This window comes from Chiloscyllium plagiosum, chromosome 7, assembly GCF_004010195.1.
Source record: "Chiloscyllium plagiosum isolate BGI_BamShark_2017 chromosome 7, ASM401019v2, whole genome shotgun sequence".
NCBI classification, from domain to species: domain Eukaryota; kingdom Metazoa; phylum Chordata; class Chondrichthyes; order Orectolobiformes; family Hemiscylliidae; genus Chiloscyllium; species Chiloscyllium plagiosum.
In genome coordinates, this window is record NC_057716.1 from 19,843,052 (window position 1) to 19,856,604 (window position 13,553).

General features: G+C 40.1%; 1 protein-coding gene across 1 annotated transcript in view; it reads right to left on the reverse strand.

Annotated features, from left to right (window-relative positions):
* The window catches only part of nbeal1 (neurobeachin-like 1), a 229,200-nt gene that overhangs the window by 62,867 nt on the left and 152,780 nt on the right, over window positions 1-13,553 (reverse strand). Inside the window, exons 17-20 of the mRNA XM_043694473.1 lie at window positions 9,437-9,740; window positions 8,502-8,587; window positions 7,570-7,659; window positions 5,807-5,990 (exon numbers count right to left, since the gene is read on the reverse strand). Coding sequence (XP_043550408.1) covers window positions 5,807-5,990; window positions 7,570-7,659; window positions 8,502-8,587; window positions 9,437-9,740 — 664 coding nt within the window. The remainder of the gene's footprint in view (window positions 1-5,806; window positions 5,991-7,569; window positions 7,660-8,501; window positions 8,588-9,436; window positions 9,741-13,553) is intronic.

Genomic DNA, 13,553 nt, shown 5'->3' on the forward strand with positions numbered 1-13,553 from the left:
ACTAATAGAGGAAATTAATTTCCTATATTCCTTCAATGTCTTTCTGAAAAATCTTCTGCCATTTCTCATTCCTGAAATATTTGCAAGTCCCTGGAGTTTGAATGGCCCAAATTAAATATGTTCAGTTTTTTTTAAACTGAGCTTGAGTAATGATGGTTTCACATTTAATAACTTTTATGCACTTGAACTAGAAGGCATGTGGAGATAACTGCATTTTTTTATTTTCAAGTTTTTTGAAAGATACACTGGAACTTCTTGTTTAACAAATTTCTTGGCTTTCACATGGTTCTAGGTAACTGTTGAGTTTGGTTGCTCGAATTCACTTCAGGGAAAACATGACTGTTTTCACAATTGGGTTTTAGGACCACTCTGTTTCATACTTTACAGGCTTCCAGGTGGTTTCAGGCTTTCAATTTTGGGAGGTGCCTGCTAATGAACTAGCTGTGAAGCTCGGTTCTTCTATTTCATTAGCACATCTGTGGTGAATTCAGTATGAAACCTGATTGTCCTCTTGTACAGCAACTAGAAAACCTCTCTGTACTGTGTTTCCTGAGCAAAATACAACTGGCAAAACCCCAGACCCTGCCTACGTTTGGTGACACCTGTCTACAAAGGACAGAATGTCAGCCATTTGAACATCTGAAGGCTTATTAGCCAAAAGTGTACTTTCCCCACAAAGGTGAATTTGTGCAAATAAATCCTTTTCTTCCACTTTACCCAGCCCGTGCATTTTGGGTAATTTAGAGGGTAGATTTATATATCAAACTACATGCGTTAACCAGCTTTGCAACTTCAATAGAACAGTAATTTTGAACTTATTAAAGAATGGCTGACCTGTGTTTTTATTTTAAGTCTAATAGGATTGGTCATATTAGGAATGGGTAAAACAAACTAAATTCTGTGTGTTGTCCTGGAAATGGTATGTCTAGAGAAAGATATTGCACTCCTCCTATCTTGGTCATAACACATGGCACATGCAGATAAAGCCATTAGGATTCTTGGTTTCCACCTAGAAGTATAAAATATCAAGACAAGGAAGTAATATTGAACTTGTACAAGACTTAATTAGTCTGCAATTGGCAGTACTGTATCCAATTTGGAGTATTCACTATAGGAATGCAACAACCACAGTATATATTAATTACGATGTCAGTAGTAATGTGGGATTACAGTTATGAAGAAAGTTGTTAAAACAATCAGCATTTGATCTGAGAAGGTGGATGAATTTCAAGATAAATGACACTATTAATAGTAAGACATTCACACAAGGAGGTTACAATCGAACAAATATATTATCAAAAAGATGAATATATTTTTAGTGTGTAGCTTGTGATTAGAATGAGAAAATTCCTACCAGAAAAGATGAATTCAGAAATTTGTTTAAAAGGGAATTAAATAGTGCCTTGGAAAAAGGAGGACATTAAACAGCATAGCATGCAGCAGGTGAATGGGACTGCACTAAACAGAAAAACACAATCATCCTGATGGAATAGACTGATGGGTGTTTTCTGCAATGCAAGATTCGATAATTCTAAGCCACAGTCGCAGATGCTATCTTTGATGAGATGTTAAATTGGATCCTTTACATATCTGTGCAGTTGAATTGAAAAATATTTTCAAAAATATTCAGGAACTCTCCAGTGCCCTGGCCCAGATTCTTCCTTCAACCAACTCCACCAGAGAAACAAATAACTTGATCATTTATCTCAGAAGATTGTGTATTTCTGTTTAGTGCATTCCCATTCACCTGCTGCATGCTATGCTGTTTAATGTCCTCCTTTTTCCAAGGGAGAAAGTGAGGTCTGCAGATGCTGGAGATCAGAGCTGAAAATGTGTTGCTGGAAAAGCGCAGCAGGTCAATCAGCATCCAGGGAACAGGAAAATTGACGTTTCGGGCATAAGCCCTTCTTCAGGAATGAGGCCTCGTTCCTGAAGAAGGGCTTATGCCCGAAACGTCGATTCTCCTGCTCCCTGGATGCTGATTGACCTGCTGCGCTTTTCCAGCAACACATTTTCAGCTCCTTTTTCCAAGGCACTATTTAATTTCCTTTTAAACAAATTTCTGAATTTGCCAGGCATAAACTGCTGTATGCATTAAAGTCAATCAGTCCTGAAATGTGATAGTAACTGTTAAATATTTCGGACAATTCTGAGATAGATGATCAGGTGTTCTAAGAATGCAAGCTCTACTTGGCTTTTTAAGAGTCTTTACTGAGGACAGGGTCAGGTAAAATATGGGAGTTAGTTATTTGCAAGTCTTTTTGGCAATAATCCCCATAAAGGTCACTACCAATGTTGTAATCTTCACAATCTTTTCTGAAAAAATATAGAAAAAGGAGAAGAAATGTTAAAATAAATGGAAGACGTGTATTTATGTAGCAACTGTCAAAACTAGGCAGGGTGACTCAGTGGTTAGCACTGTTGCCTCACAGTGTCAGGAAGGCGGGTTCAATTCCAGCCTTGGGTGATTATCTGCATAGAGTTTCCACATGTCTATGTGTTTTTCCTCTCATAATTCAAAGTTGTGTAAGTGAAGTGGATTGGCCATGCAAAATTGCCCATAGTGTCCAGGGATGTATAGGTGGATCAGCCAATGGAAATGCGGTGTTAGAGAGATAGGGTAGATCTGGGTGGAATGCTCTTCAGAGGGGCGGTATAGGTGCAATCGGCTGAATGGTCTGCTTCCTCACTGTAGGGATTCTTAAAAACCTAAAGGTATTTTAAACTGCTTTATAGCCAGTAAAAGTACCTGTTGAGGTTCAGTCACTGCTGTAATTAGGAATGCAATGTTGTATTGGTATGGGAATGTTTCAGCAGTATGTGTCACTACAGGCAAGAGAATAAATCAAAGAGTCAGCCATGATTGCTCTAGATCAAAGGAAGGAACAAGCACATTTGGACCAGTGACTAGGAAGAAAGTTAAGTTTCTGATTTATTGCAACAATTTCTATTTAAAAATTCCACTGTATTCACAGATTCATGCATAATGTGAGAACTCAAGGGCATGTTATTTTTAAATGGAAAGCCCTGTTGGCAGGAACCACTAACACTCATACAGTATGACAAATCTGAACTGCCATCAGTTAAAAAAAACCACAGCCTCCTTCAACAGTTAGACCTGCATCCACTGTTACTTTAGCGCCATCACATGGCTGAACTGAATTATTTATTAGAAGCCTTCATTCCCCGCAAACCTCTCATCAGCCTTTACTTTAAATAAAAATTGACCAGCAAAGAAAAAAAAAAGTCAAACCAACAACCCCATTAAGGTTGCTAAAGTGAACTGGAAAAGACCTGATTTTTGAAAGGAAGAACCAATAGGGAGGTTTGTTTTTAAATCCTCATAAAAGAGCATTTCTCCAAAAACTACGGAATCTCAGAATAAATTAGTAGCAAATAAAAAGTAATATTTGAAGTAATATTTAAAGTCTGAAGATTTTTCACGGTATTCGGCATCAATCTTTATGAGAACACATGTTTAATATCTTCATATAAAGCAAAAGAATGCTGTGAACAAGACAAGCTTGAGGCTGTTATTTTCTTGCTGTGCCTTTATAGAAGTTGTGTAGGAGGTGCTGATGACTATGCAGCAAGTACATGTAGATGGCGGATGTTAAAGAAGTGAGGCAACTTTAAAAATTGAATCATCTTTGGGAATACAGCTGAATACCGACATTGTATGCAATCAACATATCTTCGTGATACAATTATTTTTCACTCTCGTTCGATTGCGATCGGGAAAATAAATAAACCTTTTGGATAAAATCAGATTTAAGTGAAGTTTGGAAACTGAACAGCCCACTGAACTAACAAGATAAACCTGCCTCCCCTCCTCCACATACTGGATAACAGCAACTTAATTTACTCAGCTGGGAACATATATGGATGGTCTTGCTCATTTTAATAGAAAATAGATTGGGTTCAAGGGTGTGAATGAGAATTATATAAAAGATGTTAAAATGTCAATGCAATGGTTAGACCTGAACAACATTTGATGTGTTAACAATTTTTACTTACCATTAGTGAAACTTACCATTTTCACTAATCAACTACATGATTTCTGATCATTGCTTAAAAGCTTAACAAATAAAAGGACTACAAAGCTTCCAACTTTTTGATTGAAAATCTTCTACACAAAGGTGCACTAAGCTTGTAAGTTAATTGCGCATTGGATGAATTCATTCTGCATTGATAAATTTCTCACTGTTCCACAACTCAGCAGCCTCCTGAGGGCCTGCACTGAAAACACTAGGCAGATGCATGACCATACTGTATTGGTAGACACCAATGAATGAAACGAGTAACAAGTTAAGAGGAGACAACAATGCATCTCTCAAAGGAGGGGAAACCCAGGACAGGGGTGGGACATGCTCTTCTCCAAAGCAAAAAACTCAGAGTCATACAGTGGTCCATGCTGACCAGAATGCCCATCCACACTAACCCCATTTCCCTACACTTGGCCCATATCCTTCTAACCCTTTCCAATCCAGGTACTGGTCCAAATGTCTTTTAAATGTTGTTAATGTATCCACCTTAATGACTCCTGCTGGCAGCTCCTTCTATAAGCGCACCATTTTCTATGTAAAAAAGTTGCTCCTCAGGTTCCCTTTTATTCTGCCACTCTAATCTTAAACTGATGCCCTCTAGTCCCCAACTCCCCAACCTGGGAAAAAGAAATTCACCCTAACCATGCCTCTCATGATCTTATACACTTCTATAAGATGCCCCCTCAGTCTCCCACATTCTAAAGAAAGAAGTCCTAGCTTGTCTAACCTCTCCCTATAACTCAGACCATTGAGTCCTGGCAATTTCCTTGTAAACTTCTTCTGCACTTTTTCCAGTTTAATAACATCCTTCCTATAGCAAGGTGAACAAAACTGAACACAATACTCCAAGTGCGGCCTCATCAACGTCCTGTATAACTGTGACATAATTTCCTAACTTACACACTCAATGCCCTGACTGATGAAGGTCAGTCTGTTTTAAGCCTTCTTCACTACCCTGTCTATATGACTCCACTTTCAGAGAACCATGCACCTGAACTCCAAGGTACCTCTGTTCTACTACAATCCTTAAGGCCCTACCATTTACCATGAAACTCTTACCTTGATTTGACTTTCCAAAATGCAGGACCTCACACTTATCTATATTAAACTTCATTTGCCATTTCTCAACCCACTTCCCCAGCTAATTAATGTCCTGCTGCAATTTCTGATAACTTTCCTCACTGTCCACAATACCTTCTATTTTAGTGTCATCCGCCAACTTACTAATCATGTCTTGTACAATCTCATTCAATTCATTGATTTAGATAACAAACAGTAATGGGTCGAGCACAGAACCCTGAGGGACTCTACTAGTCACAGGCCTCCAGTCTGACACTATTACCCTCTGCTTCCTACCATTAAGCCAATTGTGTATCTAATCTGCCAGCTCACCCTGGATTCCATGCAATCTAACCTTCCAGAGCAGCCTACCGTGTGGAACCTTATCAAAGGCCTTACTGAAATCCATATAGACTATGACTATCACCCTGTCCTCGTCAACTTGCCTTGACTAAAACTCGACTAAAAAAATTAAACTAAAGAAAACAATACTATAACCAGAGTCTTAAGACACTGCATAATCTTAATAAATAGAAAAAGGACAAGTTTTCCAGGGCTGGGGAAAGGAAGGATTTCACACTAATAACTACAAGTAGCAATGAGAAGAACAGGTCTGCAAAGTGGCAATAGATTATGATAATGCATAAACCTAGCTAGATTGATCATCGATTTCAAAAGTAACATGAACTATGAAGTCTTACCAGACGCTCTAGTTGAAGGAATCACCACCCAGTCACCTTCAGCAGGGGAGGAGGCTTCAGGTGTCACAAAGTCAGAGATGCCATGATTGTCTCCATTTCTCACCAATCCCTGGCTCCCAAGATTGCTCATTTGTTCCAGCAGTGGGAAAAGAACATTCAGACCACCAGTGCAATTGATCATATCCTGCAAGATATCAAAACTTTATTATCTAGTCATAAAGACACATTTAAATTGTACAATGAGACAAGCATAATTTCAACACTGCCTGCCTGCTTCAGCAGGACAATACTAACTGAATCTCAAGCTCCAATTTCTTAACTGAGTTGCACCAGCTACTTCCATTCAATGTGCTGCGTAGCAGGGCAGTACTCTCACTTGGACTGGATGGCAGTTGAGAAGGAGAATTAACGTGGAAGAAAAATGGGGCAGAGCAAAATTTGAAGCAGTTCATACTCATGCTCAATAGTATTTTCACATTGGTGGTTACTTGATGATCTAGCAGACAAGCATTTATTTGACAACAGACATTCGCCACTTAGCAACTGTTTCTCCTAATTGCTCACAACTGCATCCAGAATTGCAGTTTTAAGGATATGGCTCAAATTATTAGAAAATCTGACTTTGGTTAAAATCAGTAGAGTTTAAAACTGCCAATACAGGGTGAACCCATTATATAATAGTCAATATGTTTAGAACATTCCAAGCAGTGGTTTGTAGCCTAAGCCATTCGCAAACAGTTTGGGCCACTGTCCTGATTGGGTCTGTCCATTCGGTTTAGGTGTTAGGGACTCAGTGTTGGTTGCCTTCAGGAATCATTTGGAAGTTGAGTCATAGAATCAGAGAGATGTATAGCACAGAAACAGACCACCTCGGTCCAACTCGTCCATGCTGACCAGAAATTCTAACTTAATCGAGTCCCATTTACCAGCATTTGGCCCATATCTCTCTAAACTCTTCCTATTCATATACCCATCCAGATACCTTTTAAATATTATAATTGTACCAGCCTCCACCACTTCCTCTGGCAGCTCATTCCATACACGTACTACCCTCTGTGTGAAAAAGTTGCCCCTCAGGTCTCTTTTAAATTTTTCCCCTCCCACCCTCAACCTATGCCTTCTAGTTCTAGACTCCCCCAGCCCAGGGAATATACCTTGTCTATTTATCCTATCCATGCCCCTCGTGATTTTATAAACCTCAATAAGGGCACCCCTCAGCCTTCAGCGCTCCAGGGAAAACAGCCCCAGCATAGTCAGCCTCTCCCTATAGCTCAAACCCTCCAATCCTGGCAACACCTTTGCAACTCTTTTCTGAACCATTTGAAGTTTCACAACATCCTTCTGATAGGAGGGGAGACCAGAATTGCACCCAGTATTCCAAAAGTCCCAGGGATGTCCAACAACAACCAATTATTGTCAGCCCCAATGGGGTATTTCTACAACATTGGTTTTGCCTCCATGTGGTTGAAGGAAAAGGTTATGGTAACTATACAGGGGTTGGAAAAAGTGAGGGGAGTAAGCAGAGGGAATGGATTGTTCATTAAGGAGTTATTTCAAAACATAATTTAAAATCATCTACCGTATGCACCACTCCATTTCCAGTACATTTTCAGTTTTGCAGCATTTCAGATCCAGAGAAAGAATGATTTAAACTTAATTAAGTTTAATAATTGTATCAAATGTCTGTTTTTCTAATGCAAAATCTGGATAACTGTCACTTTCTCAATAATAACTGTGGTCAATAATTCAACTGACTAAAATACCTTAATGTCCCAGTTGACAACTTTATGCCCAGTCAATCTCCCGTGAAGGAGATTTGGAGATAAATCGAGGCAGATGGGACTTTTGCAGGCCTGTAATAATGCAGAAAATATTTATAGCATTTAATTTTGAAATACTGAGCTGTAAAATAATCTCATAGCATTAGGAACTTCAGAACAAAACACTGAGTCGCCATTCCTTCTTCATCTTGGAGCAAAATTCTGGAATGTTCTTCCTAAAAGCACAATGGAAGCACCTACACCACACACACTGCTCAAGGCAGCAACTCATGTCTGAAAGGTATTTTGGGTTGAGGAATAAATGTCTACCCTGGCAGTGGTGCTTATAACCCAGTGACTTTTCATATACATTAAGAAAAATCGAAGTAATGCAGATGCTGTAAATCTGAAATAAAATGGAAAATGCTATAAATACTCAACAGGTCAGGCATCATCCATGGAGAGAAAAATAGAGTTAACACATAAATTTTATGAGTTTCTCTTTCCATTAATGCAGCCTGACCTGAATACTTCCCGATTTATGCATTTATTTCGAAAGTAGTTGCTGGTTTGAAGCCACCTCAAGAGTGAGGGTGTAAACAGCTCTGAAGCCGAACATTGGTGTCAACTCCCTGGATTAAGGATAGCAAATTGAACCAAGTTTCCATTCTCCAGCACTCTCGTGAATTCTGCAATTGCAGACATCCACTGGACATTTTACAACTTTCCATGCCTTCGCCATAAAAGTGTCTGCTGCTCAGGAAAGGGGTCTGGCAACTTAAGGGATTCGTTACCATAAGCATCCAGTACCAATGGGATCATGACCCATATCAGGATCAACAACTTCTGGAAGTGGCAGTACGCAAAGACAAAGAAAGGAAAATCTTAAAAACAACACGATAATCCTTAAAGATTATGGGTTTAGATCTACTTACTTTTGGTGTATAATGCAGAAGCAGCTTACTTGTGAGGTCTGTAATCTCAGACTCCTGAGATTTCAATGGAGAAATGCAGTTTGGACCTGTCACCAGGAAAAAAAAACATAGGTAATTTTTTTAAAGAAGTCCCTATCCAATATTTCAGGCAAAACCTTGCCATGGTATGAACTACATTCAACATTATCAACCATATCTGGACGGTATAGCATTGCCTTCTCAAAAACAATTAGCAATGGCCACTAAATGCTGACCACATACCATAAAGAATGAAAAAAAAAAGCACTGTACAGCTCTCAGCTAGAGTACTGAATCCAACTTTGACATCACACTTCAGGAAGAGATCAGGATCTAGCAGGAGGTGCAGAGATTTACTAGAATGGTACCAGGATGAACAGTTTCAGTTCTATGGAGAGACTAGATAGCTGAGACTGCCCCCCCTCAGAGCAGAGACATTTAAGGGGAAATACAATAGGAGTGCTCCTGACTATATATGGTTTTGATAAGTTGTATGAGACGAAATTTTTTTTCTGGCATCAGGATTGGAAGCAGTAAAAAATTATTTTAATTTAAGTTGCATTAAAAAAATCTGACGATGAGAAGAAAGCATTTTTATGCAGTAAGTAGGTATCATACAGAACACACTATGGTGGGCACAGATTCAAAAATAACTTTCAAGAGAGAATTGGACATACTTGAGACAGAAAATTTCACACAACTAAGGGCATAGAACAGGGGAGCGTGGTTGGTTTGAAAGAGCTGGCACAAACACAAAACTCCAACTGACAACCTCCTGCATTCAAGAGTCTATGAAGAGAAATTTTAAAATAGCAAAATAGTTTTATTAATATAACTCAGATACACCAAGTGCTGGGGCCAATGTAAGTTAATTCTAGGTGGTTATGTTCAATCATTAGTTGAAATCTAATTCTCACCTGAAAGATATAGAGCCTTCACTTGGGAGTACTGTAGTGCATCATGGAAGACAAGAACAGAACCCAGTTGACCCTCCAGTGAAGTGGGCGAACCCCATTCACTATCCTGAGTTCCTGCCGAAATGAATTTCGTCACCGATTCAGGTTTTCCTGCGACTCCACTCCAGGCTGACGAGGAAAGAATTGCACTCAGGGACGCCCGCCCAGAGGGAATGGACAATGAGAAAGGAGGATCCGGGATTTGAGAGGGTGGAGGGGTCGTGGTCCTCTGACCAGCTGATCCAATGCAACATGAGGTAAAAGGCTGAGATAGGGAGGAAACATTTAACAGGATTTTAGTGTGAACGCGACACGTTAGGAATGCTAAAGATTTTGCCCTAGACTAGAAAATTACACTGATGTTGCTTCCAATTTCTTTGCTTCTGTTATCTTCATGTGGTCCATCTCCAACTCTCTCCTGATTTCTGCCTTCCCATTTCTGGGAATACATTACTAACCAATATCGGCTATAAACCCACTGATGTCCACAGCTTTTTAGACTACACTTCTTTGCACCCCATTTCCTGCTAGTCCATTGTCCCATTCTCCCTCTCCAATGCACCTGTTCAACTGAAGCACACTAACATGCTAGTCCTTCTGATTTTCTTCAGCCAATGATTCCTGCACACACAGTGACTGACAGGGCCTTTGACTATATTCATTCTATTTCACATATTTCTATTCTTACCCCTTCCCTCCCAGAATCATGCCTCATTTTTTTGCCTCCACCAGTTTCCACATTCAACGGATGATCGTCCAGATGGCATGGAGCTAGTTACTAGTCATTTTAAGTCTTCACCTTCATCCTACTCTGACCTTCCTGTCCTCAGCCTGCTACAGTATTCCAATGAACTTCAAAGGCAAACTCTAGGGACAGCACCTCAGTTTTTGATTTCATAGCTATAGTTAAATTTTACAGTGTAACCTCTGGTCCACTTTATTTTGCTTCCCTTCATTGTTTTTTGTTCTCTCATTTCTTTCCCTTCACTTTTGGATGGTGAATATTCATGACCTTGCTATTCTCACCTCCTTTAGATACATCTTTCAATTCTAGAGCTGCCTCACTCTCACTCCCTTCATCCTCGCAACCAGAAATCTTTCATCTAATCACTCCTACCCTTCACCTGTTCACAGATCTTGCCTCTTGCTTTTCCTCCCGTTCTGGCCCCTTTCTCGTCGTTAAAATGAACTTCTTTCTTCTAGTTTGGATGACAAGTCACTCAACTGAAAAGTTAACCCTGTTCTCATCTCCACAGATTCTGTCGGTTCAGCTGACTATTTCCAGCATTTTGTTCTTTTTAAAAATTATCAAGATAAGCATCATCAGAAATGGGAAGAGGTGGCCTCTCAGCCCCTTGACGTAAGTGGGTACTACAGATGCTGGAGATTAGAGTCAAGATTAGAGTGGTGCTGGAAAAGCACAGCAGGTCAGGCAGACATCAGAGGAACAGGAAAATCGATGTTTTAGGAAAAAGCTGATTCCTGATGAAGGCTTTTGCCCGAAACGTCAATTTTCCTGCTCCTCTGACGTGCCTGACCTGCTGTGCTCTAATCTTGACTCAGCCCCTTGAGCCTGCTTTGCCCTTCAGTAAGATCAAAGCTGATCTGATTGCGATCTTAACAGCACTTTCTTGCCTGTCCTCCATAACCCTCAACATCCTTGTCAATCAAAAATCTGTCTTAATCAGCCTTGAATTGGTGCTTGCAACAGAACACTTTGTAAGATCGTAAACCAGAGGTCAATGTGCAGTCTGGAAGATTTATTCAAACATATCGTCAAGACACAGAATGTATAATGCAGAGGGTCCTGAGACACTGACCAGCCAGTTAACTAATGACAGTCTTGAACTTGGAGACCCTATCTAAGGTGACTTTCCAATAGTGTATTTTCAGATGAAACATTAAACCGTGACCCTACTTGGCCATTCAACTGGGCATTTACAGATTCTATCCCACTAATTCAAACAGCAGCTCTACGTCCAATAATTATCCCTCAACGTACTTCACAAAAACTGATTACCACATTGCTGTTAATGGGAGTCGGCTGTCCACAAGATTAGATGCTACATTCCCTTCATTAAGGTAAATGCCCATTGTGTTAAAGGCAAGTTACTAACATGGACAGAAGATTGTCCAGCATGAGGCAAAGAATGGGGATAAAAGGGTCCTTCTCAGGATGGAAGCTGTGACTAAGAGTCACAAGAGTCAGTGTTAGGATAACAACTTTTTACTTTATAAATTAGTGATTTAGATGAAGGAACTGCCGGCACTCAGGCTAAGTTTTCAGATGATACAAAGATAGGTGGAGGTACAGGCAGTATTGAGGAGGAGGGAGGCTGCAGAAATATTAAGACAGGTTAGGAGAGTAGGCAAAGAAGTGGCAGGTTAAATAAAATGTGGGAAAGTGTGAGGTCATGCACTTTGGTAGGAAGAATAGAGGCATGGACTATGTTCTTAATGGGGAGAAAAGTTAGAAATCTCAAAGGCATAGAGACTTTGGGATCCATGCCCAAGTTTCTCTTAAGATAAACTTGCAGGTTGAGTCGGTAGTTAAAAGGCAAATACAATGCTGTCCATCATCTCGGGAAGACTAGAACATAAAAGCAGGGATGTATTTCTGAGACTTTAAGAGACTCTGGTCAGACCACCTTTAGAGTATTGTGAGCAATTTTGGACACTGGAAGGATGGATTGGCCCTGGAGTGGGTCTAGAGGAGGTTCACAAGAATGATCCCAGGAATGAAAGGATTAATCCATGAGGAACGTTTGAGGACTCTGGGACTATACTCAATGGAGTTTAGACGGATGAGAGAGGATCTGACTGAAACTGACAGAATACAGAACAGCCTGGACAGAGTGGACACTGGGAAGATGTCTCCATTGGAAGGAGAGACGAGGACCTGAGGGCATAGCCTTAGAGTAAAGGGAATACCCTTTAGAATGGAGATAAGGAGAAACCTTTTTAGCCAGAGAGTGGTGAATCTGTGGAATTTATTGCCACAGAAGGCAATAAATGAGTATATGTAAAACGGAGATAGATAAATTCTTGATTGCCAAGGAGATCAAAGGTTACGGGGACAAAGCAGGAAAATGGGGTTGAAAAACCTATCAGCAGACTCAATGGGCCAAATAACCTAATATATATCTTATGGTCTTATTATAATGGCAACTAAACTTCAAAATTACTTTATTGGTTGTAAAGAAGTATGGGACCTTCTGAGGTCATGAAAAGTGTGATAGCAACGCAGGCCCTTGTATGATAAAATTTCTAAAATAAACTAAGATTAAACATTCAAACTTTGGTGGTTGATGAACATAATGCTTGAAGTTTTTTATCAGAAGTTCTTATCACTACTAAGCTTGGTGACTAATAACTTCGACATGACCAATGGAAATGGTAAATGGATTACCACGGTGGTAATAATTCATATGAAATAAATCATGTATTTTCACATCTGGAAATTGCCTCCATTACTTACCACTGACTTCAGACATTGATGTACTGTATTGCTAGAAGTGGATATTTCATTATATACCCTCTGCAACACACACAATCCTTTCCCAAAACTATTTTGCAACCTGCACAGACCATCCCCCCAACTCATGGTACATTCCTACACTCCCAGGATATGTAGGCAGACCAACAAGGGGCAAAACCACATTAGATTTGGTACTGGGTAAAGACCCTGGCTACTAGACTTGGAAGTAGGTGAGCATTTTGGTGATAGCGATCACAATTCTGTTATGTTTACTTTAGTGATAGAAAGGGATAGGTGTTTACCACTGGGCAAGGGTTACAGCTGGGGGAAAGGCAATTATGATGTGATTAGGCAAGATTTAGGAAGCATAGGATGGGGAAGGAAACTGCAGGGGATAGGCACATTATAAATATGGAGCTTATTCAAGGTAAAGCTACTGTGCGTCCTAGATAAGTATGCACCTGTCAGGCAGGGAGAAAGCTGTAGAGCGCGGGAGCCGTGGTTTATGAAGGAAGTGGAATCTCTGGTCAAGAGGAAGAAGGCGGCTTATGTTAGGAGGAGATGTGAAGGCTCAGTTAGGGCGCTTGAGGGTTACAAGGT